At 42.1% G+C, this 27,886-nt stretch overlaps 1 protein-coding gene across 1 annotated transcript in view; it reads right to left on the bottom strand.

Annotated features, from left to right (window-relative positions):
* Positions 1 to 27,886, bottom strand: part of fer1l4 (fer-1 like family member 4) — a 477,640-nt gene that overhangs the window by 91,964 nt on the left and 357,790 nt on the right. The window contains 1 exon segment of the mRNA XM_073062298.1: positions 186 to 296. Within this exon segment, the coding sequence (XP_072918399.1) occupies positions 186 to 296 (111 nt within the window).

Raw genomic sequence — 27,886 nt, 5'->3', positions numbered from 1 at the left:
CTTGAATGCTTCCATTGTATTAGCCTTCACCACTCTGTAAAAATATTTGCCCCTTCCATAGCTATACCTCCATTATACCTCCTCCCTCCTCTATATTGTAATGACTGCAGAAACAAATGAAACAGGCTATTACTATTTCAAGCTCAATATCGCTAAGAGAAAATTTCTATAAAAAGTTTACTCACTTTCACAATGTAAACCCTGACAAGAACTTTGACTGGTCTGTTAGTTGGTTTTCCTTTTAGTATCTTAAAACCAGATTCCACTTCATCACTTGGGTAGATTAGGAGGGATCCCTGGAAAAGTAAAAATAAATACAATTAAATAAAATGAATGAGCTGCACATTTTTTATCTTCTACAACTGTGCTGTTTAAAATATTGTTGGATAAGAATGCTGGTTAATTAATAAGTTTTCAGACAACACAAAAGTTCATCTGAGTTATAGGTAGTGGGAAGGTTAGAAACATGGGTGGGGAAATGGCAGCTGGAGTTTAATCTGGACAAGTGTGAGGTGTTAAACTTTGAGAGGCCAAAGGTAAGAAGAAAGTATGCAATAAATAGCAGGAACCTTTGGGACACTGATGAATCTTAGGGTGCAGGTCTATAGCTCTCTTAAAGATAAAATAAAGATACAACTGGTAAAGTAGGTGGACAGAATGCTTGCACTTATTAGTCAGGGCATTGAGTATAAAAGTTGGGATGTCAAATTGCACCTGTGTAAATCTTTGTTTAGGCCACATTTAGAGTATTGTGTGCAGTTCTGTTTGCCTCAAAACAGAAATCATGTGGAGGCTTTGGAGCGGGTGGAGAAGAAGTTCGCCAGGATATGGCATGGATTAGAAAGTAATAGCTATAAGGCTAGCATGCATGGACAACCCTGGGACTACGATAAAGGTGTTTGATAATAGTATTATATGAAATTGTGGGAGACCTTGATAAGGTTTAGAATCAGTGTCTCTTTCCTAGATTGAAATGTCAAATACATGACCATACACTTAAGGTGAGATGGGGGACATTTAAAGGAGAGTTTGAGGCAAATTTATTTGTTTAAGAAGAGTAGTAGGTGCTGAAATGCTCTACCAGGAGAGGTATTGAAGCAGATATTAGTAGTAATAATCAAAAGGGATTTAGCCAAGCAGGGAATGAAGAAATATGGATTGGGTAAGGTTAAATAGAAATCATAATGGGCACAGACATTGTATTCCTGTGCTATACTGCTCTATGTTGTATAAATAGTAAATAATTGAGGGTCAAGAAGCAATCTCTTAGGGACTCCACTAGTTATATCCTTACAACATGAAAACAAACCATTTATTCTGACTCTCTGTTTTCTGAGACTGCCAGTTTTCAATCCATACCAACACACTTCTTCCAGTACCAACATAGGCGTCTTATGCAGTACTTTGTCAAATGCCTTCTGAAAATTTGAATACACTATATCTACTTGAACTGCTATTAGGGAATGAGATAGAACAGGTGACAGAAGTTTGTGAAGGGGAACGAACGCATTATATTTAGTGATCACAATGTCATTAGTTTCAAAGTAAATATGCAGCAAGATATGTCTGGCCCACAGGTTGCGATTCTAAGTTAGAGAAAGGCTGATTTTGATGGCATCAGAAAGAATCTAGCAAGTGTGGATTGGGACAGGCTGTTTTCTGGCAAAAGTGTACTTGGTAAGTGGGAGGCCTTAAAAAGTGAAATTTTGAGAGTACAATGACTCTCAAGATGAATCTACATGGACTTTAACAAAGCATTTGACAAGGTCCCACATGGAAGGTTGATGAAAAAGGTTCAGTCGATCAGCATTCAAGATGAGGTAGTAAATTGGATTAGACATCGGCTTGTGGGAGAGGGCAGAGAGTGGTAGTAGATGGTTGCCTCTCCGAATGGAGGCCTGTGACTAGTGGAGTACATCAGGGATCGGTGCTGGGTCCTTTGTTGTCATCTATATCAATGATTTGAGGGATAATGTGGTCAACTGGATCAGTAAATTTGCAGATGACACCAATATTGCGGAAAAGAGGCTAGGCGCAGGTGCGTGACGTAGTGCGCCAAAGGTTTATGGGGGGGGAGGGGAACCAGGTTGTAGGAACAGATGTATGGGAGAAGGAAAAAAAAGAAGACAGTAAAGTTCTTTGTACTGTTAGAGATAAACAGAGAGGAAGAGGTGGAGAATTTCTTAAATGCTTTATTTTAATGCTAAGAGCATTGTAGGAAAGGTGGATGAGCTTAGAGCATGGATTGATAACTGGAAATATGATATTGTAGCTATTAGTGAAACATGGTTGCAGAAGGGGTGTGACTGGCAACTAAATATTCCTGGATTTCGTTGCTTCAGGTGTAACAGAATCGGAGGGACAAGAGGGGGAGGTGTTGCATTGCTTGTCAGAGAAAATATTACAGCGGTGCTCTGGCAGGATAGATTAGAGGGCTCGTCTGGGTAGACTATTTTGGTGGAATTGAGGAATGGGAAAGGTGTAGTAACACTTATAGGGGTGTATTATAGACTACCTAATGGGGAGCGAGAATTGGAGGAGCAAATTTGCAAGGAGATAGCAGATATTTGTCGTAAGCACAGGGTTGTGATTGTGGGAGATTTTAATTTTCCACACATAGACTGGAAAGCCCATACAGTAAAAGGGATGGATGGCTTGGAGTTTGTAAAATGTGTGCAGGATAGTTTTTTGCAGCAATACATAGAGGTACCAACTAAAGAAGGGGCAGTGTTGGATCTTCTGTTAAGGAATGAAATAGGTCAGGTGATGGAGGTATGTGTTGGGGAGCACTTCGGGTCCAGTGATCACAATAACATTAGTTTCAATATAATTATGGAAAAAGGTAGGACTGGACCCAGGGTTGAGATTTTTGATTGGAGAAAGGCTAACCTTGAGGCAATGCGAAAGGATTTAGAAGGAGTGGATTGGGACAATTTGTTTTATGGGAAGGATGTAATAGAGAAATGGAGGTCATTTAAAGGTGAAATTTTGAGGGTACAGAATCTTTATGTTCCTGTTAGGTTGAAAGGAAAGGTTAAAAGTTTGAGAGAGCCATGGTTTTCAAGGGATATTGGAAACTTGGTTAGGAAAAGGAGAGATATCTATAATAAATATAGGCAGCATGGAGTAAATGAGGTGCTCAAGGAATATAAAGAATGTAAGAAAAATCTTAAGAAAGAAATTAGAAAAGCTAAAAGATATGAGGTTGCTTTGGCAAGTAAGGTGAAAATAAATCCAAAGGGTTTCTACAGTTATATTAACAGCAAAAGGATAGTGAGGGATAAAATTGGTCCCTTAGAGAATCAGAGTGGACAGCTATGTGTGGAGCCGAAAGAGATGGGGGAGATTTTGAACAATTTCTTTTCTTCAGTATTCACTAAGGAGAAGGATATTGAATTGTGTAAGGTAAGGGAAACAAGTAGGTAAGTTATGGAAACTATGACGATTAAAGAGGAGAAAGTACTGGCGCTTTTAAGGAATATAAAAGTGGATAAATCTCCGGATCCTGACAGGATATTCCCTAGGACCTTGAGGGAGGTTAGTGTAGAAATAGCAGGGGCTCTGACAGAAATATTTCAAATGTCATTAAAAATGGGGATGGTGCCGGGGGATTGGCGTATTGCTCACGTGATTCCATTCTTCAAAAAGGGTTCTAAGAGTAAACCTAGCAATTATCGGCCTGTAAGTTTGACGTCAGTGATAGTTAAATTAATGGAAAGTATACTTAGAGATGGTATATATAATTATCTGGATAGACAGGGTCTGATTAGGAGCAGTCAACATGGCCTTGTGCGTGGAAGGTCATATTTGACAAATCTTATTGAATTTTTTGAAGAGGTTACGAAGAAAGTTGACGAGGGTAAAGCAGTGGATGTTGTCTATATGGACTTCAGTAAGGCCTTTGACAAGGTTCCACACGGTAGGTTAGTTAGGAAGGTTCTATTGTTAGGTATTAACAATGAAGTAGTAAAATGGATTCAACAATGGCTGGATGGGAGATGCCAGACAGTAGTGGTGGATAACGTCAGGTTGGAGGCCGGTGACTAGCGGTGTGCCTCAGGGATCTGTACTGGGTCCAATGTTCAACATCCTGATGTAGGGTCTTGGCCCGAAACGTCGACAGCACTTCTCCCTATAGATGCTGCCTGGCCTGCTGTGTTCCACCAGCATTTTGTGTGTGTTGTTCAAATTTCCAGCATCTGCAGATCTCCTCGTGTTTGCCAATGTTGTTTGTCATGTACATTAATGATCAGGATGATGGGGTGGTAAATTGGATTAATAAGTATGCAGATGATACTAAGGTAGGTGGCATTGTGGATAATGAAGTAGGTTTTTAAAGCTTGCAGAGAGATTTAGGCCAGTTAGAAGAGTGGGCTGAACAATGGCAGATAGAGTTTAATGCTGACAAGTGCGAGGTGCTACATTTTGGTAGGAATAATCCAAATAGGATATACATGGTAAATGGTAGGGCATTGAAGAATGTAGTAGAACAGAGTGATCTGGGAATAATGGTGCATAGTTCCCTGAAGGTGGAATCTCATGTGGATAGGGTGGTGGAGAAAGCTTTTGGTATGCTGGCTTTTATAAATCAGAGCATTGAGTATAGAAGTTGGGATGTAATGTTAAAATTGTACAAGGCATTGGTAAGGCTGAATTTGGAGTATTGTGTACAGTTCTGGTCACCAAATTAAAGGAAAGTTGTCAACAAAATAGAGAGAGTACAAAGATTTACTAGAATGTTATGTGGGTTTCAGCACCTAAGTTACAGAGAAAGGTTGAACAAGTTAGGTCTTTATTCTTTGAAGCGTAGAAGGTTGAGGGGGCACTTGATAGAGGTATTTAAGATTATGAGGGGGACAGATAGAGTTGATGTGGATAAGCTTTTTCAATTAAGAGTAGGGGAGATTCAAAGAAGAGGACATGAATTGAGAGTTGGGGGCAAAAGTTTAAGGGTAACATAAGGGGGAATTTCTTTACTCAGAGTGGTAGCTGTGTGGAACAAGCTTCCAGTAGAAGTGGAAGAGGCAGGTTCGGTATTGTCATTTAAAGTAAAATTGGATAGGTATATGGACGGGAAAGGAATGGAGGGTTATGGGCTGAGTGCGGGCCAGTGGGAGTAGGTGACAGTAAGCATTCAGCACGGACTTGAAGGGCCGAGATGGCCTATTTCCATGCTGTAATTGTTATATGGTTATATGGTTAATCAAGAACCTACCTATCTCCATCTTAAATACACCCAATGACTTGGCCTCCACAGCCGCTGATGGTAATACATTCCATAGATTTACCACCCTCTGACTAAAGTAACTTCTCCACATCTCAGTTCTAAAAGGATGCCCTTCAATCCTGAAATTGTGCCCTCTTGTCCTAGAATCCCCTACCATGGGAAATAACTTTACCATATCTAATCTGTTCAAGCCTTTTACCATTCGGAATGTTTCTATGAGATCCCCCTTCATTCCCCTGAACTCCAGAGAATACAGTCCATGAGCCGCCAGACATTCCTCATATGGTAACCCTTTCATTCCTGGAATCATTTTTGTGACTCTTCTTTGAACCCTTTCCAATGTCAGTATACCCCTTCTAAAATAAGGAACCCAAAACTGCACACAATACTCCAGTGTGGTCTCACAAGTGCCTTATAGAGTCTCAACATCACATCCTGCTCTCATATTCTATACCCCTAGAAATGAATGCCAACATTGCATTCGCCTTCTTCACAACCAACTAAACGTGGAGTTTAACCTTTAGGGTATCTTGCACAAGGACTCCCAAGACCCTTTGCATCTCTGCATTTTGAATTCTCTCTCTATTTAAATAATAGTCTGCCCATTTATTTCTTCCACCAAAGTGCATGACCATACACTTTCCAACATTGTATTTCATTTGCCACTTCTTTGCCCATTCCTCTAAACTATCTAAGTCTCTCTGCAGGCTCTCTGTTTCCTCAACACTACCCGCTTCTCCGCCTATTTTTGTACCATCAGCAAATTTAGCAATAAATCCATTAATACCGTAGTCCAAATCATTGACATACATCATAAAAAGCAGTGGTCCCAACACTGAACCCTGTGGAACTCCACTGGTAACCGGCAGCCAGCCAGAATAGAATCTCTTTATTCCCACTCTCTGTTTTCTGCCGACCAACCAGTGCTCCACCCATGGTAGTAACTTCCCTGTAATTCCATGAGCTCTTGCCTGACAGGAAGAAGTAACAAACGGGGTTATTTCTTAGGTCTGTGACTTTTCACAGTGTTTGTCGATGATTTAGATAGTGGAATTGATAGTTTTGTGGCAAAGTCTGTGGATGATATGAAGAAATGTGATTGCAGCAGGACTTAGAAAAATTGGAAGAATGTGCAAAAATAGTGGCAGATGGAATATAGTGTTGGGAAACATATGATAATGCATTTAGCAAAAGAAAGAATAGTGCAGACTATTATCTAAAAAGGGAGACAATTCAAGCAGCAGAGGTGCAGAGGGACTTAGAAGTCCTAATGCAGGACTCCCAGAAGGTTAATTCACGGGTTGAGTCTGTGGTAAAGAAGGCAAATACAGTGTTGGCATTTATTTCAAGGGGAATAGAATATACAAACAATGAGATAATTCTATAAGGCACTAGTCAAGCCACTTGGAGTATTGTCAACAGTTTTGGGCCACTTATCTTAGAAAGGATGTACTGTCATTGGAGAAAGTCCAGAGGAGGTTCATGAGGATGATTCTGGGACTGAAGAGGTTAACATATGAGAAATATTTGGTAGTTTTGGGCCTGAACTCACTGGAAGAATGTGTGGGGATCTCATTGAAACCTACCGAATACTGAAAGGACTAGATAGGGTGGATGTGGAGAGGATGTTCCCTCTGGTGGGGGCATCCAGAACTAGAAGGCACATCCTCAAAATTGAGGTGTGACCTTTTAGATAGATAGATAGATAGATACTTTATTCATCCCCATGGGGAAATTCCAACTTTTTTCCAATGTCCCATACACTTGTTGTAGCAAAACTAATTACATACAATACTTAACTCAGTAAAAAATATGATATGCATCTAAATCACTATCTCAAAAAGCATTAATAATAGCTTTTTAAAAGTTCTTAAGTCCTGGCGGACTTAAACAGAAGTAAAGAGGAATTTTTTTAGACAAAGGATAGTGAATCTGTGGAATGCTCTGCCACAGACTGCGGTGGAGGCCAGGTCCGTGGTTATACTTAAAGCAGAGTTGATGGATTCCTGACTGGTCAGGCATCAAGGGATATGGTGAGAGGGCAGGTGTATGGGGTTGAATAGGATCTGGGATCAGCCATGATGAAATGATGGAGCGGATTCAATGGGCTGAATAGCCTAATACTGCTCCTGTGTCTTATAGTCTTATGGTCTAAGGAAGAGAGGCAGAAGAAAGGAAATTATAAGACCATAAGATATAGGAGCAGAATTAGGCCATCTGGCCCATCGAGTCTAGTCTGCCATTCAATCATGGCAGAAGCTTTTATTCCATCTCCGCCTCAACCCCAATTCTTGGCCTTCTCCCCGTAACCTTTGGTGCCATGTCCAATCAAGAACCTATCAATCTCTGCCTTAACCCAATGACCTGGCATCCACACCTGCATGTGGCAACACATTCCATATTCACCACCCTTTGGCTAAAGAAATTTCTCCACATCTCTGTTCTGAAAGGGCACCCCTCTATCCTGAGGCTGTGCCCCCTTGTCCTAGACTCCCCCACCATGGGAAACATGAGAGTGGTAGTGGAGGATTGCTTCTCTAAGTGGAGGCCTGTGACTAGTGGTGTGCCACAGGGATCAGTGCTGGGTCCATTGTTATTTGTCATCTATATCAATGATCTGGATGATAATGTGGTAAATTGGATCAGCAAATTTGCTGATGATACAAAGATTGGAGGTGTAGTAGACAGTGAGGAAGGTTTTCAAACCTTGCAGAGGAATTTGGACCAGCTGGAAAAATGGGCTGACAAATGGCAGATGGAGTTTAATACAGACAAGCCTGAGGTATTGCACTTTGGAAAGACAAACCAAGATAGAACATACAAGGTAAATGGTAGGGCACTGAGGAGTGCAGTAGAATAGAGGGATCTGGGAATACAGATATATAATTCCCTAAAAATGGTGTCACAGTTAGATAGGGTCGTAAAGAAAGCTTTTGGTACATTGGCCTTTATAAATCAAAGTATTGAGTATAAGAGTTGGAATGTTATGGTGAGGTTATATAAGGCATCGGTGAGGCTGAATTTGGAGTATTGTGTGCAGTTTTGGTCACTGAATTACAGGAAGGACATTAATAAGGTTGAAAGAGTGCAGAGAAGGTTTACAAGGATGTTATCGGGACTTGAGAAACGGAGTAACAGAGAAAGGTTGAATAGGTTAGGACTTTATTCCCTGGAGCATAGAAGAATGAGGAGAGATTTGTTAGAGGTATATAAAATTATGATGGATATAGATTGAGTAGGCTTTTTTCACTGAGGCTAGGGGAGAGAAAAAAACCAGAGGACATGGGTTAAGGGTGAAGGGGGAAAAGTTTAAAGGTAACATTGGGGGGGGGGGCTTCTTCACACAGAGAGTGGTGGGAGTGTGGAATGAGCTGCCAGATGAAGTGGTAAATGTGGGCTCACTTTTTGCATTTAAGAAAAATTTGGACAGGTAAATGGATGAGACGTGTATGGAGGGATATGGTCCAGGTGCAGGTCAGTGGGGCTAGGCAGAAAAATGGTTCAGCACAGCCAAGAAGGGCCAAAAGGCCTGTTTCTGTGCTGTAATGTTCTATGGTAGTTCACTGAAGAAAGGCACCCCTGTGGCAAATCACTGTTGGAGTTATTTCATATGTTGTGAAACCGGATATCACGTTGGGTGTTTGGAGTAACTGTATGGAATCTAACGGTGTGTCAACCCTCGCCTGGGTGTTTGTTCCCTTGAAGATGATCCCCTTTTTGTGATAAACTACTGTTGGTGATAATCCATACGTGGATTTTGTTTGAGTATCCTGTGTCCACCACTTTGAGATGTCTCATAGCTGAATTCAGGTGTGGTACCACTTATGTTGAAAGGATATTCGTTGAAGATCAATATCGGTGATACTTCGTGTGTGGAGTGCAACAACTTTGGAGATAAAATCTACTGCTATTGTTATTTAGTATTGCTGTCGTGGAATCTGTGGAATATCAGTGTAATTGCCTTCTCACAACATACGCCTTTGGATTACAAAGCTCTCTCTCTTACCAACAACAGCAACCTCAGGTATTGAACTGAACTTTCTCACATACCATCATAAGACTGTATCATTTACCACCTAAGCTTGAAGAAGTTGGGGGTTTTATATTTACACACTTATATATGCATAAACTCTGCCTACCTGTTTGTTCTATCTGGTTTTATATTACTATATTACATAGATACTAATAAAATAGTGTTTTGTTTATAGCAAAACAAGACTCCAGGTGTGTTCCATTTCTGCTAGTTCTTTTAACCCTTTATGGGGTACGTAACAAACTGCACTCACTTCTCTTCCTTCACACAATACAACATCAGGCATGCTGCTGGTGTCTTCCACAGTGAAGACTGCCACAAAATGCACATTTAATTACAGCAACCAACTCCTTGTCCCCCATTATTATTTCTCCTGCCTCATTTTCTAGTGGTCCTATATCCACTCTCATTTCTCTTTTATTTTTAATATACTTGAAAAAACTTTTACCACTTTGATATTATTTGCTAGCTTGCTTTCATATTCCATCTTTTCCCTTCTAATGATTTTTTTTAGTTGCTCTCTGTAGGTTTTTAAAAACTTCCCAATCCTCTATCTTCCCACTAATTTTTGCTTTGTTGTATGCCCTTTCTTTTGTTTTTACAATAGCTTTGACTTCCGTTGTCAGCCATAGTTTTACTATTTTACCATTTGAGTATTTCTTCAGTTTTGGAATGCACATGTCCTGCACATTCCTCATTTTCCCCAGAAACACACGCCATTGCTGCTCTGCTGACGTCCCTGCCAGATGCTCCTTCCAATTTACTTTGGCCAACTCCTCTCTCATACCACTGGAATTACCCTTACCCCACTGAAATACTGCTACCTCAGACTTTGCTTTCTCCCTATCAAATTTCAAGTTGAACACAATCACAATGTGATCACTGGGTCCTAACGGTTCTTGTACCTTAAGCTCCCTAACCGCATCCAGTTGATTACATAACAACCAATCCAGTATAGCTGATCCCCTAGTAGGCTCAACGACAAACTGCTCTAAAAAACTATCTCTTAGGCATTCAACAAACTCACTGTCTTGAGATCCATTACCAACCTGATTTTCCCAATCGACCTGCATGTTAAAATCTCCCATAACTATCATAACATTGCCCTTTTGAGTCGCCTTTTCTATTTCCTGTTGTAACCTGTGGTCCACCTCCCAGCCACTTTTGGGAGGCCTGTATATAACTGCCATCAATGTCCTTTACCCTTGTAGGCCAGTTCATCTAACCTCAGTGGCTGGGAAGATGTTGGAGTTGTTTATTAAGGATTAGGTCTCAAAGTACTTGGAGACACATGCTTTCGTCAGCATTGTTTCCTGGATAGAAAATCTTTTCTGACAAATCTCTTGGAATTCTTTGAAGAAATAACAGGCAGGATAGACAAAGGAGAATCGTTTAATGTTGTGTACTTGTATTTTCAGAAGGCCTTTGTTAAGGTGCCACACATGAAGCTGTTTACTAATTTACCAATCCATGTTATTACAGAAAATTAGCAGGCAGCAAAGAGTGGGAATAAAGGGAATCTTTTCTGGTTGGCTGCTAGTGACTAATGGTGTTCCACAGGTATCTGTGTTGGGACCGATTCTTTTTACACTATGTCAATAAATTGGACGACGGAATCGATGGCTTTGTTGCAAAGTTTGCAGATGATATGAAGATAGGTGGAAGGGCAGGTAGTTTTGAGGAAGTAGAGTAGCTACAGAAGGACTTAGACAAATTAAGAGGCTGGCTAAAGAAGTGGCAGATGGAATGCACTATCAGGAAGTGTATGGTCTTGCACTTTTGTAGAAGAAATGAAAGGGTAGAATATTTTCTAAATGAAGAAAACTACAAAAAACTGAGGCGCAAAGTAACGGGAATCCTTGTGCAGGATTCTCTGAAGGTTAATTTGCAAATTGAATCTGTGGTGAGGAAGGCAAATGCGATGTTAGCATTTATTTTAAGAGGAATAAATATAAAAGCAAAGATGTAATGTTGAAACTTTATAATGCACAGATGAGGCCTCACCATGTAGGGTTAGTATTTTGCTCTGGGTGTCAGACGTGGGAATCCTGGGAATCTTCCAGTCTCCCAGATGGCCACGTCTGCACCAGGTGCACGAAGATGCAGCTCCTGAGAGACCGTGTTAGGGATCTGGAGCTGTGACTTGATGACCTACAGCTTATTAGGGAAAGTGAGCAGGAGATAGATAGGAGCTACAGGGACTTAGTCACCCCCAACACTGCAGGAGTTAGACAAGTGGGTGACTGTCAGGAAAGGGAAGGAATGAGCTCAGACAGTAGAGAGCATCCTGTGATCATCCCCCTCAGTAATCGTTATCTTGTTTTGGATGCTGTTGAGGGGGGTGACCTGACAGAGGACGACCATGGCGAGTAGGACTCTGGCACTGAGCCTAGTTCTGTGTTGCAGAAGGGAAAGAGGAAAATGAGGAATGCGGCAGTCACAGGGGAACAGACAGGAGGTTCTGTCAGCCTGATAGAGATACCCACATGGTGTGCTGCCTCCCAGGCACCAGGGTACAGGATGACTCAGATCAGGATGCAGTGTATGCTGAAGGAAAAGAGTGAACAGTCAGAATTCTTGGTACACGTTGGTACCAATGACATATGTAGAAAAAGGGAGGAGGTCCTGAAGAGAGAAGTCAGGGAGTTGGGTAGGAAGCTGAAAAGCAGGACCTCCAGGGTAGTAATCTCAGGATCACTGCCTGTGCCATGTCAGGCATATTAATGCGTGGCTGTGAGCCTGGTGTAGGGGGCAGGGCTTCGGGTTCCTGGATCATTGGGGCATCTTCTGGGGGAGGTATGAACTGTACAAAAAGGATGAGTTATACCTGAACCTAAAGGGGTCCAATATCTTAGCAGGCAGGTTTAATAGGGCTGCTATGGAGGGTTTAATCTAACTTGGCAGGGGAATGGGAACTGGAGTGATATAGCTGAGGAAGGGGAAAACAGAATTAAATCAAAGATAGCATGCAACAGAGATGATAGAAAGGACAGGCAGGAGATGAGGCATAATCACAACCAGTGGGATGATTTACAGGGCAATACAGGCGTGGTGCAGTGAAAACAGAAAGCAACAAATACTGGACTGAAAGTGTTATATTTGAATGCACACAGCATAAGAAATAAAGTAAATGATCTTGAAATTCAGCTATAGATAGTCAAGTATGGTGTTGTGGCCATCTCTGAAACTTGGTTAAAGGATGGCTGCCATTGGGAGTTGAATGTCAAGGATAGATGGTGTATCAGAAAGATAGGTTAACAGGTAGAGGGGGTGATGTGGTCCTGTGTATAAGAAATAATAATAAATCATTAGAAAGGGATGATGTAGGATTGGAAGGTGTAGGGTCTCTATGGGTTGTGTTAAGAAATAGCAAGGGTAAAAGGACCATAATGGCAGTTGTATACAGGTCTCCAAACAGCAGCCGAGATGTGGATTACAAATTACAGCAGGAGATAGAAAAGATGTGTCAGAAAGGCAATGTCATGATAATTGTTGGGGATCTTAATATGAAAGTGGATAGGGAAAACCAGGCCAGTACTGGACCTCAAGAGAGAGAATTTGTAGAATGTCTAAGGGATGGCTTTTTTGAACAGCTTGTTGTTGAGCCCACTAGGGGATTGGTTGTGCTGGATTGGGTGTTGTGCAATGATCCAGAGGTGATAAGGGAGCTTAAGGTTAAAGAACCCTTAGGAAACAGTGATCACAGTATGATTGAGTTCACATTGAAATTTGAGAAGGAGAAACTAAAATCTGATGTGTCAGTAATTCAGTGGAATAAAGGAAATTACAATGGCTTGAGGGGGGAACTGGCCAACGTTGACTGGAAAGGGACACTAGCAGGAAGAACAACAGAGCAGTAATGGCTGGAGTTTCTGTGAAAAATGTGGGAAGTGCAAGACAGATATATTCCAAATAAGAAGAAATCTCAAAGGGAAGAAGGACACTACTGTGTCTGACAAATGAAGTCAGAACCAAAATAAAAGCAAAAGAGAGGGCATACAAGGAAGCCAGAGTTTGTGGGAAGATAGAGGACTGGGAAGCTTTTAAAACCTGGCAGAAGGAAACTAAAAAGGCTGTGAACAAAATGGATGAGCTTAGAGCGTTCATCAGTACTTGGAGCTATGATGTGGTGGCCATTACAGAGACTTGGATGCCTCAGGGACAGGAATGGTTATTTCAAGTGCCAGGTTTTAGAGGTTTCAGAAAGGACAGGAAGGGAGGCAAAAGAGGTGGGGGCATGGCACTGTTGATCAGAGATAGTGTCACGGCTGTAGAAAAGGTGGATGCCATGGAGGGATTGTCTATGGAGTCTCTGTGGGTGGAGGATAGGAACAGGAAGGGGTCAATAACTTTACTGGGTGTTTTTTTATAAGCCGCCCATTAGTAACAGGGATATCAAGGAGCAGATAGGGAAACAGATCCTGGAAAGGTGTAATAATAACAGAATTGTCATGATGGAAGATTTTAATTTCCCAAGTATCGATTGGTATCTCCCTAGAGCAAGGGGTTTAAATGTGGTGGAATTTCTTAGGTATGTTCAGGAAGGTTTCTTGACACAATATGTAGATAAGCCGACAAGAAGAGAGGCTGTATTTGATTTGGTATTGGGAACTGAACCTGGTCAGGTGTCAGATCTCTCAGTGGGAGAGCATTTTGGAGATAGTGATCATAATTCTGTCTCCTTTACAATACTATTGGAGAAAGATAGGAACAGACAAGTTAGAAAAGCGTTTAATTGGAGAAAGGGGAATTATGAGGCTATCAGGCAGGAAATTGGAAGCTTAAATTGGAAACAGATGTGCTCAGGGAAAAGTACGGAAGAAATGTGGCAAATGCTCAGGGGATATTTGTGTGGAGTTCTGGATAGGTAAGTTCCAATGAGACAGGGAAGTTATGGTAGGGTACAGGAACCATGGTGTACAAAGGCTGTAATAAATCTGGTCAAGAAGAAAAGAAAAGCTTACAAAAGGTTCAGAGAGCTAGGTAATGTTAGAGATCCAGAAGATTATAACAGGAAAGAGCTTAAGAAGGAAACTAGGAGAGCCAGAAGGGGCCATGAGAATGCCTTGGCGGCAGGATTAAGGAAAACCCCAAGGCATTCTACAAGTATGTGAAGAGCAAGAGGATAAGATGTGAAAGAATAGGACCTATCAAGTGTGACAGTGGGGAAATGTGTATGGAACCGGAGGAAATAGCAGAGGTACTTAATGAATAATTTACTTCAGTATTCACTATGGAAAAGGATCTTAGTGATTGTAGTGCTGACTTGCAGCAGACTGAAAAGCTTGCGCGTGTAGATATTAAGAAAGAGGTTGTGCTGGAGCTTGGTCACAGAAGGCAAAGAGTGGTTGTGGACGGGTTATATTCTGCATGGAGGTCGGTGACCAGTGGTGTGCCTCAGGGATCTGTTCTGGGACCCTTACTCTTCCGTGAATTTTATAAATGACCTTGATGAGGAAGTGGAGGGATGTGTTAGTAAGTTTGCTGATGACACAAAGGTTGGAGGTGTTGTGGATAGTGTGGAGGGCTGTCAGAGGTTACAGCAGGGCATTGACAGGATGCAAAACTGAGCTGAGAAGTGGCAGATGGAATTCAACCAAGATAAGTGTGAGGTGGTTTATTTTGGTAGGTCAAATATGATGGCAGATTATAGTATTAATGGTAAAACTCTTGGCAGTGGGGAGGATCAGAGGGATCTTGGGGTCCAAGTCCATAGGATGCTCAAAGCAGCTGCGCAGGTTGACTCTGTGGTTAAGAAGGCGTACAGTGTATTGGCCTTCATCAATCATGGAATTGAATTTAGGAGCCAAGAGGTAAAGTTGCAGCTTAATAGGACCCTGGTCAGACCCTACTAGGAGTACTGTGCTCAATTCTGGTCGTCTCACCACAGGAAGGATGTGGAAGCCATTGAAAGGGTGCAGAGAAGATTTACAAGGATGTTTTCTGGATTGGGGAGCATTCCTTATGAGAATAGGTTGAGTGAACTCAGCCTTTTCTCCTTGGAGTGACAGTGGATGAGAGGTGACCTGATAGTGGTGTACAAGATGCTGAGAGGCATTGATCATGTGGACAGTGTCACGCAGGTGAGAAACTGCTAGAAAATTCAGCAGTCTAATGAACAAGGAGGCAATTAAAAGAGAGAGAGGACTCTGACTTGGTTTTGATAACACTTTTAATTGTGACCTTGAGAGAGCCAGCTGAGACATGAGCTGGGAAGTCGCCATGGTAACAGCTCAGAGACACGAGCTAACGGATGGTTGGAATTCCAGATGGAATATAAAAAGCTGAGGCTGTTGGTCTGATAACAGCAGAGGAGACACAACACGGGAGAATTGCAGAAGCTACCCAAGAAACCACTGGTGGAGTTTAAGACCACCACGAGGGTGGAGGCAATGGAACGATTAATTTCGACCCGTGATTACCAGTGCGGGTAAGAGCTTGCCTGTGGGGGTCTGCTGGTGGTGAACCCGTGCCGTGGGTTAGTAGACCGTTCCCTAGAAGGGGCTCTGTCCGTCTGTGTCTGTGTGGGGTTCACACAAAGTGACTCTAAAGCCTTCGGAAGCAAGTACAGCTAAAGCTGCCAATTTAAACAACAACTCAATTAACTCTCTCTCTCTCTCCATCAATTCAACTCGACGCACCACAAAGTGAACTGAACTGCTTAAACTTACCTGACACCGTAAGACTGATATCTACCTCTGGGACTATTATCTTGGTATCCACACACACACACATTTACGGAGATATATATATATAAAATAGTTTATAACCTGCATCGTATTATCTGCTTTTAATGATATTAATTCGTAGTAGTAATAAATATAGTCTTAATTTATAGTAAACCAGACCCTAGGTGTGTTCCATTTCAACTTGTCATGAGATTCGTGACAACAGTCAGAGGCTTTTTCCCAGGGCTGAAATGGTTGCCACAAGAGGAGACAAGTTTAAGGTGCTGGGGAGTAGATACAAAGGAGATGTCAGGGGTAAGTTTTTTACTCAGAGAGTGGTGAGTGTGTGGAATGGGCTGCTGGCAACAGTGGTGGAAGTGGATATGATAGGGTCTTTTAAGAGACTTTTGGATAGATACATGGAGCTTAAGAATATAGAGGGCTATAGGTAACTCCAGTAATTTCTAAGGTAGGGACATTTTCGGCACAACTTTGTGGGTCAAAAGGCCTGTATTGTGCTGTAGGTTTCTATGTTTCTATATTATTAGAAATGAAAATATGAATTATGATAGGAAGCTGGTGACTAGTATCTAAGAAGATACTAAAAGCTTTTTTAAGTATATAAAGGGTAAAAGAGAGTTGAGGGTAGATATAGGACCAATAGAAATATTGTAATGAGAGACTCAGAGAGGGCAGAGGAACTGAATGAGTATTTTGCATCAGTCTTCATAGTGGAAGATATCTGCAATATAACAGACATTCAAAAGTGTTGGGGAAGTGAAGTTTGTGCAATGAAAATTACGACTGAGAAGCTGCTCCAGAAGTTTAATGGTCTGAGGGAGGGTAAATCTCCTGGACCTGTTGGAATGTACTCTTGGGTTCTGAATGAAGTAGCTGGAGAGATTGTGGAGGCATTAACAATGATCTTTCAAGAATCGATAGATTCTGGCATTGTACCGGATGACTGGAAAATTGCAAATATTTCTCCGCTACTTAAGAGGGTGAGAGGCAGCAGAAAGGAAACTATAGACCTGTTAGCCTGATATCAGTGGTTGGGAAGTTGTTGGAATGGATTGTTGTTGGAATGGAATGGATTGTTAGGGATGAGAGTATGGAGTACCTGGAGGCACGTGACAAGATAGGCCAAAGCCAGCATGGTTTCCTGAAAGGAAGATTCTGCCTGACTAACGTACCAATTTTTTGAGGAAATTGCAAGCAGGGTAGAAAAAGGAGATACAGTAAATGTGGTGTACTTGGATTTCAGAAGTCCTTTGACAAGGTGCCACACCAGGCTACTTAGCAAGATAAGAGCCCATGGAATTACAGTGAAGTTACTAGCATGGATGGAGCATTGGCTAATAGGCAGAAAGCAGAGAGTGGGAATAAAGAGATTCTAATCTGGCTGGCTGCCGGTAACCAGTGCAGTTCCACAAGGGTCGGTGTTGGGACCACTGCTTTTTACAATGTATGTCAATGATTTGGACTATGAGATTAATGGATTTATAGCTAAATTTGTCGATGATACAAAGATAGGTGGAGGAGCGGGTAGTATTGAGGAAACACAGAGCCTGCAAAGAGACTTAGATAGTTTAGGGGAATGAGCAAAGAAGTGGCATATGAAATGTAATGTTAGAAGCTGTAAGGTCATGCACTTGAGGAAGAAATAAATGGGCAGACTATTATTTAAATGGGGAGAGAATTCAAAATGCAGAGATGCAAAGTGATTTGGGAGTCCTTGTGCAGTTTTGGGCTCTTTACTTTAGAAAGGATATACTGGCATTGGAGAGGATTCAGAGAATATTCACTAGAATGATTCCAGGAATGAAAGGGTTACCAGGTGAGGAATGTCTAGCAGCTCTTGGGTTGTATTCCCTGGAGTTCAGGAGAATAGAAATATAGATAGAAACATAGAAAATAGGTGCAGGAGTAGGCCATTCGGCCCTTCAAGCCTGCATCGCCATTCAATATGATCATGGCTGATCATCCAACTCAGAACCCTGTACCTGCTTTCTCTCCATACCCCCTGATCCCTTTAGCCACAAGGACCATATCTAACTCCCTCTTAAATATAGCCAATGAACTGGGCTCAATTGTTTCCTGTGGCAGAGAATTCCATAGGAATGAGGGGGGATCTCATAGAAACATTCCGAATGTTAGAAGGCCTGAACAGATTAGATATGGCAAAGTTATTTCCTGTGCTAGGGGAGTTTAGGACAAGAGGGCACCACTTCAGGATTGAAGGACATCCATTTAGAACAGACATGCGGAAAATTTTCTTTCGTCAGAGGATGGTAAATCTGTGGAATTTGTTGCCACAAGCAGCTGTGGAAGCCAAGTCATTGGGTGTATTTAAGGCAGAGATAGATAGGTTCCTGATTAGCCTGGGCATCAAAGGGTATGGGGTGAAGGCAGGGGAGTGGGGATGACTGGAAGAATTAGATCAGACCATGATTGAACAGACTTGGTGGAACAGACTTGGTGGGCCAAATGGTCTACTTCTGCTCCTGTATATGGTTTTATGGTGTCACAGAGTATTGTGAGCTGGTTGGGGCCCCTTCTCTTGGAAAGGATGTGCTGAAACTGGAGAAGGTTTAAAGGAGGTTCATGAAAATTATTCCATGATTTAAACAGCTTGTTATATGAAGATCATTTAATGGCTCTGGGCCTGTATTCACTGGAATTCAGAAGTACGAGGGGTGACCTCATGGAAACCTATCAAATGATGTAAAGGCTTGATAGAGTGGATGTGGAGAGGATGTTCCTGTGGTGGAGAGTCTAAGACCAGAGGACATAGCCTTAGAATAGGAAAGATGTAAATTGATGCAATCCTTTGAACAATATAGTCAATTATCAGGATACAAGATCAACATAGATAAAACCCAATTACTTTCGTATAACTATAGAACACCAAGAGAAATTGAAAGTAGATATCCTTGGGCATGGCAAACAGAGTCTTTCAAATATTTGGGCATCATTATGCCAAAAGATTTGGCAAAGTTATCAGAATGTAATTATCAGCCTATATATAAAAAAATTAAGGAAGATGTGGCAAGACGGAACCTAATTCCTTTTTTAAGTCAAGGATTGAATCTATTAAAATGAATATACTGCCCAGACTATTATATCTCTTTCAGATCCTACCAATAGAGATTAATCAAAATTAATTCAATGAATGGAACAAAATATTCTCAAGATATATATAGCAAGGTAAAAAGCTTGGCGTTCATCTCAAAACTTTGCAATTAGCCAAGGAAAAGGGGGGATGGGGCCTACCTTCTCTTAGAAATTATTATTTTGCAGCGCAGTTGAGAGCTGTGTTATGTTGGTGCAACCCATCATATGACGCTTAATGGAGAAACATTGAGGAGGGGATACTTCCCATCCCTATACAGGTAATTTTAGCTGATAACAACCTACAAAGATACATAAATACTATTGATAACCCATGGGTGAAATGGACTCTTAAAATATGGAAAACTATTATAAAATAATATAAACTAGAGGGAGATACTGCAATTCTTAAATGGTGTGTGTATGACTCAGATTTTACGCCAAATAAACTGGATGCTAGATTTAAGGACTGGACAGCTAAAGGAATAACAGTTCTTTGCAATATAATGAAAGAAGGAACTCTTCTGTTTTGAAATGCTTAAAGAGAAACACTTATTAGAAAAACAAGATTTTTATCTGTATTTACAGATGCAACAGTATGTTAATAGGATGGTTAAAAATGTAACCAAGGCAAGTACATGTTTGATAGAGCTATTTAGAAAAGCATATAATTCAGATAACAGTAGTAGAATTATTTCAAGCGTGTATAAGGGTTTGTCAAATTTTAAAACACAATCGACTTCATAAATTAAAACAAAATGGGAGAAGGAAGGAGGGATAATTATATCTGAGGAAGAATGGACAATAATATGGAGGTATCAATGGAAGTGTACCAGTTCACAAAAATGGAGGGAGTTTGGATGGAAAAACTTGATAAAATATTTTATTACACCCTCTCAGAAATCCCATTATGATAGTAACCTCCCTGTTTGCTGGAGAAATAGTGGAAATCAAAATACAAATCATTATCATATTTTTTGGGGATGCCCTGTTATCAAAGACTATTGGAGGGGGATTCACAGTGCCCTACAAGACATCTTTAAATGTGAAATACCCTTAGAGAGTAAGACCATATATTTTGGATATATACCTCAAGAATGGTTGAAAAGAGATAAATATTTAATGAATATACTGCTGGAGGCTGGTAAAAAGACTCTTACTAGGAGATGGTTATCACAGAAAAGCCCAACTTTAAATGCATGGATGGAAATTACAATGGACATTTACAAAATGGAGAAGATAACAGCATCATAAGCTGGAACAATTTCATTCATACTGGGAAAAATGGTTTAACTACATAACACCTCATAGGCCTGATTTTATTCTCACAAATCAATGAATCTGTTGTAAAAAAAAAGATCACTCCCTACTTGTACATAGTTTTCTCCTTCTGCTTGTTCCTTCTTTCCTCTCTTTTCTGTAAGTGTATACCTCAGATAAATACTATGTGGAGATTTGTGGCAAATATGAGTATATGATATATATGTACAATATCTGAAATACATCTTATGGAAATGTTTGTTTGATGATAAACTTCAATAAAAATAAATTACAAAAATGAATAGGAGAGATGTCTTTTTAGAATGGAGATGAGGTGTAATTTCTTTAGCCACAGGCTGGTGAATCTGTGAAATTAGTTGCCACAGGCAATTGTGGAGGACAAGTTTTTATGTCTATTTAAGGCAGAGGTTGATAGATTCTTCATTTGTCAGGGCTTGAAGGGATATGGGTGATTGGGGGGGGGAGGAAGCAGGAGATTCGGGCTGAGAGGAAAAATTGATCAGCCATGATGAAGTGGTGGAGCAGACTCGATGGGCCAAATGGCCTAATTCTACTCCTATATCTTATGGTTTTAAGAACATACTTGATGGGGTGCTGAAGGACTGTGCAGATCAGCTAACAAAGGTCTTAATGGGCATCTTTAAAATCCTTTTGAAACTGTCCATTGTCCCTGTAAGCTTCAAGACAGTCATCATCATTCCAGTGCCCAACACAGTGATGGTAACTGTGCTGACTCACAACTACTCTGCCAGATCCATCTCAAATTGCATCATTTGCTGATGATACTAGCATAACTGGCCTCATCAGCAACAGTGATGAGAGGAAGTTGAGAGTCTTGTCAAACGGTGAGAACACACAACCTGAGTCTCAATGTGAACAAGACAAAAGAGATGATTGCGGACTTCAGGAAGGCATAAGTCATTCATGCTCCCTTACACAGGGAGAGAGTGAAGAGCACCAAGTTCCTTGCTGTGCAAGGAACAGACCATCTAACCTGTACCCACAATACTTCCTCACTGCTCAAGAAGGGACAGCAGCATCTGCATACCCTGAGGAGACTGAGTTGTGTCAGGTTCCCTGTCCTCATTCTAACAACTTCTACAGGCGCACCATTGAGAGTGTCCTGTCTGGCTGCATCACTGTGTGATATGGAAGCTGCAGAGCATCAGACCGCAAGGCTCTACAGAGGATAATAAAAACTCCTGAAAGGACCACTGGGGTCTTCCCACACCCCCACCCCCACATATTTGTAACATTTACAGGGGTCAGGGGTGTCAAACTCATTTTGGGTCACGGGCCGGATTGAGCAAAATGCAGCTTCATGCGGGCCGGATCAGTCAGACGCGTGCGAACGCAGCTTTCGTTGCCTCCGTTTTTTCAGCCTGCTCTCATGTGTCTCAGTCTCTGCTATAACTACAAAGTGTCTCACTTTACAAATTCCGTTTCTTATGAAGAAGACTGCCGAATAAACACTAAAAACCCTGAAAACCTGGTACCTGAATAAACTCTGCATTAGCCATATCATACGCCATAGGCGCTTCGATTACTGGGGCCAGCTTTAATAGTAATTAGATATTATCTCGCGGGCCAAAGATAATTCCACCGTGGGCCTTGAGTTGACATATATGTTGTAGATGAAGGGCCCAAAGCATTTTTTGAGGATCCCTACCACCCATCCCACAATCTCCTTGACCCTCTACTGTCAGGAAGGAGGTACAGAAGCACGAGAATTTGGACTGCCAGACTGGGTAACAGCTTCTGACCCTTGGCAATACCCTAAGCTCTCATCACTAGGAGAGTGAGCTGTTTACTGTACTGTTCAGTGTTTACCTGTGCTGCATGCATTGTGAATTATATTAATTTATTGATGGTGATATTTTGGTTTATGTGCTATGTGAGTGATATATCCAGTGGGCACACATGGTCCGCAGGAACATTGTTTCATTTGGTTGTATATATACAGTCAGATGACAATTAACTTGAACTTGAGAACTGTATAACATGGGCACAGACCCTAACTAATGAACATAACCATATAACAATTACAGCACGGAAACAGGCCATCTCGGCCCTTCTAGTCCGTGCTGAATGCTTACTCTCACCTAGTCCCACTGGCCCACACTCAGCCCATAACCCTCCATTCCTTTCCTGTCCATATACCTAACCAATTTTACTTTAAATGACAATACCGAACCTGCCTCTACCACTTCTACTGGAAGCTCATTCCACACAGCTACCACTCTCTGAGTAAAGAAATTCCCCCTTGTGTTACCCTTAAACTTTTGCCCCCTAACTCTCAACTCATGTCCTCTTGTTTGAATCTCCCCTACTCTCAATGAAAAAAGCCTATCCACGTCAACTCTATCTATCCCCCTCATAATTTTAAATACCTCTATCAAGTCCCCCCTCAACCTTCTACGCTCCATGTCTTCAACCTGAGCCTGAGTCTCCAGATGGTTCCTGTGCTGTGGAAGACATCCTGCCTCGTCCCTGTACCGAAGACACCGCGCCCCAGTGGCTCCAATGACTACAGACCGGTGGCATTGACCTCCCACATCATGAAGACCCTGGAAAGACTTGTTCTGGAGCAGCTCCAGCCTATGGTTAGGCCACACTTAGACCCCCCTCCAGTTTGCCTACCAGCCCTGACCAGGAGTTGAGGATGCCATCATCTACCTGCTGAACCGTGTCTAGCCCACCTGGACAAGGCAGCGAGCACTGTGAGGGTCATGTTTTTCAACTTCTCCAGTGTGTTCCATACCATTCGCCCTGCTCTGCTGGGTGAGAAGCTGATAGTGATGCAGGTGGATGCTTCCCTGGTGTCATGGATTATTGATTCCCTGATTGGCAGACCACAGTACATGCGCTTGCAACACTGTGTGTCAGACAGAGTGGTCAGCAGCACTGGGGCTCCACAGGGGACTGTCCTGTCTCTCTTTCTCTTCACCATCTACACCTCGGACTTCAACTACTGCACAGAGTCTTGCCATCTTCAGAAGTTTTCTGATGACTCTGCCATAGTTGGATGCATCAGCAAAGGAGATGAGGCTGAGTACAGGGCTACGGTGGGAAACTTTGTCACATGGTGTGAGCAAAATCAACTGCAGCGTAATGTGAAAAAGACTAAGGAGCTGGTGGTGGATCTGAGGAGGGCTAAGGCACTGGTGACTCCTGTTTCCATCCAAGGGGTCAGTGTGGACATGGTGGAGGATTACAAATACCTGGGGATACGAATTGATAATAAACTGGACTGGTCAAAGAACACTGAGGCTGTCTACAAAAAGGGTCAGAGCCGTCTCTACTTCCTGAGGAGACTGAGGTCCTTTAACATCTGCCGGATGATGATGAGGATGTTCCATGAGTCTGTGGTGGCCAGTGCTATCATGTTTGCTGTTGTGTGCTGGGGCAGCAGGCTGAGGGTAGCAGACACCAATAGAATCAACAAACTCATTCGTAAGGCCAGTGATGTTGTGGGGGTGGAACTGGACTCTCTGACGATGGTCTCTGAAAAGAGGATGCTGGCCAAGTTGCATGCCATATTGGACAATGTCTCCCATCCACTCCATAATGTACTGGTGAGGCACAGGAGTACATTCAGCCAGAGACTCATTCCACCGAGATGCAACACTGAGTGTCATAGGAAGTCATTCCTGCCTGTGGCCATCAAACTTTACAACTCCTCCCTTGGAGTGTCAGACACCCTGAGCCAATAGGCTCGTCCTGGACTTATTTTACTTGGCATAATTTACTTATAATTATTTAATTATTTATGGTTTTATATTGCTATATTTCTACACTATTCTTGGTTGGTGTGACTGTAATGAAACCCAATTTCCCTCAGGATCAATAAAGTATGTCTGTCTGTCTGTCAAAGAATAAAGACCTAACTTGCTCAACCTTTCCCTCCACATACTCATAACATGTCTATCTAAACTAGTTCCTTCTGCCCACAAAACTCCAACATATCCATTTGCCATTCTAAGAGCCTCTTTAATGCCTCTGGAAATGTGGTGAATCCAAATTCAACTTTGACATTCAAAAGAGAATTGGATAAATATTTAAGAACAAATATTTGCAGGGCTAAGGGGAAAGAGCAAATGGAGTTGAAGTCATAGTACACTACAGCACAAAACAAGCCCTTTAGGATATCTAGCCCATGACAAATGATTAATCTGCCTACTCCCATCAACCTACACCTGAACCATAGCCCTCCCATCCACGTAACTAGCCAAATTTATATTGAATGTTGAAATTGAGCCTGCTTTCATCAGTTACACTGACAGCTCACACCATACTCTCACCACCCTCTGAGTGAAGAAGTTTTCCCTCAGGTTCCCCTTAAACATGTCACCTTTCACCCTTAACCATTGACCTCAAGTTGTAGTCTCACACTACCTCAGTGGATAAAGCCTGCTTGCATTTACCATATCTATACCCCTCATAGTTTTGTACAGCTCTTTCAAATCTCCCCTCAATCTTCTATATTCTCAGGAATAAAATCCTAACCTATTCAATCTTTTCTATAACTCAGGTCCTCAAGTCCCAGCAACGTTCTGTAATATGATGTAAAATAAATCTCATCTGCCTACACATAATATCTCTATTTTCCTCTTTCAGGGTTCTTTTGGGGAGCCTGACCTGGAGTTACATGCTGACTTCGGTTCTTTGCGAAAATGGGACCCACTCTCGGGGTCTCACAACTGGCCTCTATTCGAAATGTCAAGGATGCGGCCTAGAAGACTAGCATGCCTTGAGGGTTCCGGGATTTCGTGGCTCTAGAGGCAGGTGGACTTGAGATCAGTGTCACCACAGGAAACTGGAGTGATGTGGGAGATGAAAGATCGAAAGCAGCGAGCTGGCTGCTGGCTTTGTGCCCACAGACACAAGTTCTTTGGGCATAGAGCTCGGGAAAAGCAATGCAACAGACTTTTGACATCGTAAAGAGAACCTGTGGTATGTTAAATTACCGGGTGAATGAGTAGTCTTTGGGGTGCTGTGTCTGTGTCTGTGTCTTTATTGATGCTTTGCTGCACACTTGAGTGCTCGGTGGTGGGTGCTGATACTTTTTTGACTGGTGGGGGGGGTCATTGCTTTGCTGCAGCTTACACTTGGGAGGGGGAGCTGTGGGCGGGGCTTAGGGGTTCTAACATTTAACTGTCATTCATTCTTTGGGGCACTCCTCTGTTTTCATGGATGGTTGCGAAGAAAACGCATTTAAGGATGTACATTAGAAACATAGAAAACCTACAGCACAATACAGGCCCTTCAGCCCACAATGCTGTGCCAAACATGTCCTTACCTTAGAAATTACCTAGGGTTACCCATAGCCATCTATTTTTCTGAGCTCCATGTACCTGTCCAGGAGTCTCTTAAAAGACCCTATCATATCCGCCTCCACCACCGTCGCCAGCAGCCCATTCCACGCAATTACCACTCTCTGTGTAAAAAACTTACCCCTGACATCTCCTCTGTACCTACTTCCAAGCGCCTTAAAATTGTGTCCTCTCATCTAGCCATTTCAGCCCTGGAAAAAACCCTCTGAATATCCACACGATCAATGCCTCTCATCATCTTATACACCTCTACCTGGTCACCTCTCATCCTCCGTCGCTCCAAGAAAAAAAGGCCGAGTTCACTCAACGTGTTTTCATAAGGCATGCTCCCCAATCCATGCAACATCCTTGTAAATCTCCCCTGCACCCTTTCTATGGTTTCCATATCCTTCGTATAGTGAGGTGACCAGAACTGAAATTGTATACATTTCTCTGACATTAAATGTACCATTGAAATGTACCTGTGAAACATGATCTCTATCTCTTTATTTCCTGCACATTTGTGAGCCTATCGAATGCCATTCTTGTATCAATTTCCGCTTTCACCCCAGCAGCACATTCCAGAGACCCATCATCCTCCGTTTAAAAACAATCTTACCACACACTTCTGCTTTAAACTCTCCCTCTCTCACCTTAAAGATATTCTCTCTAGTGTTCAGTATTTCTGCACTGGGAGAATGATTCTGACTCTGTACCCTATCCACACCTCTCAGAATCTTATAAACTTCCATCAGCTTTTCCGTCTGCCTCTGACATTTCAGGGAAAACTAGTCAGAGCAGAAATAGGAGGATATTTCGGATGAATACGTGGCTTGAAAAATGGCAAGGGGGAGAGATTCAAATTTTTGGGGCATTGGAACCAGTTCTGGGGGAGGTGGGACCGGTATAACCAGGATGGTCTGCACCTGGGCTGGACTGGAACCAATGTCCTAAGGGGAGCATTTGCTACTGCTGTTCAGGAGGATTTAAACTAATGTGGCAGGGGGATGGGAACAAGTGCAGAGAGACAGAGGGGTGTAAAATGAGGGTAGAAGCAAAAAGTAGTAAGGTGAAAAGTAAAAGTGGCAGGCAGGCAAATCCAGGGCATAAAGCAAAAAGAGCCACTTTTCAGCATAATTGTATAAGGGCTAAGAGTGTTATAAAAACAAGCCTGAAGGCTTTGTGTGTCAATGTGAGGAGCATTCGTAACAAGGTGGATGAACTGAATGTGCAGATAGTTATTAATGAATATGATATAGTTGGGATCACAGAGACATGGTTCCAGGGTGACCAAGGATGGGAGCTCAACATCCAGGGATATTCAATATTCAGGAGGGATAGACAGGAAAGAAAAGGAGGTGGGGTAGCATTGCTGGTTAGAGAGGAGATTAACGCAAAAGAAAGGAAGGACATTAGCCTGGAGGATGTGGAATCGATATGGGTAGAGCTGCATAACACTAAGGGGCAGAAAACGCTGGTGTGAGTTGTGTACAGGCCACCTAACAGTAGTAGTGAGGTTGGGGATGGCATTAAACAGGAAATTAGAAATACGTGCAATAAAGGAACAATAGTGTCAGTTGTGGAGAGCGCCCCCTTCTTTGTGGTGGCGTGTTGGGGAGGCAGCATTAAGAAGAGGGACGCCTCACGTCTTAATAAGCTGGTAAGGAAGGCGGGCTCTGTCGTGGGCAAAGTACTGGAGAGTATAACATCGGTAGCTGAGCGAAGGGCGCTGAGTAGGCTACGGTCAATTATGGAAAACCCTGAACATCCTCTACATAGCACCATCCAGAGACAGAGAAGCAGTTTCAGCGACAGGTTGCTATCGATGCAATGCTCCTCAGACAGGATGAAGAGGTCAATACTCCCCAATGCCATTAGGCTTTACAATTCAACCGCCAGGAGTAAGATATGTTAAAGTGCCGGGGTTGATTGTATTTAATGTATTTAAGTAAACTACTTAAGAACTTTTTAAAAGCTATTATTAATGCTTTTTGAGAGAGTGATTTAGATGCATATCATATTTTTACTGAGTTAAGCATTGTATGTAATTAGTTTTGCTACAACAAGTGTATGGGACATTGGAAAAAATGTTGAATTTCCCCATGGGGATGAATAAAGTATCTATCTATCTATCTATCTAATAGTTATAATGAGTGACTTCAATCTACATACAGATTGGGTGAACCAAATTGGTAAGGGTGCTGAGGAAGAGGATTTCTTGGAATGTATGCGGGATGGTTTTCTGAACCAACAT

Source organism: Hemitrygon akajei, chromosome 11, assembly GCF_048418815.1.
Source record: "Hemitrygon akajei chromosome 11, sHemAka1.3, whole genome shotgun sequence".
Classification (NCBI taxonomy): domain Eukaryota; kingdom Metazoa; phylum Chordata; class Chondrichthyes; order Myliobatiformes; family Dasyatidae; genus Hemitrygon; species Hemitrygon akajei.
This window is presented reverse-complemented; position numbering and strand designations above follow the sequence as displayed.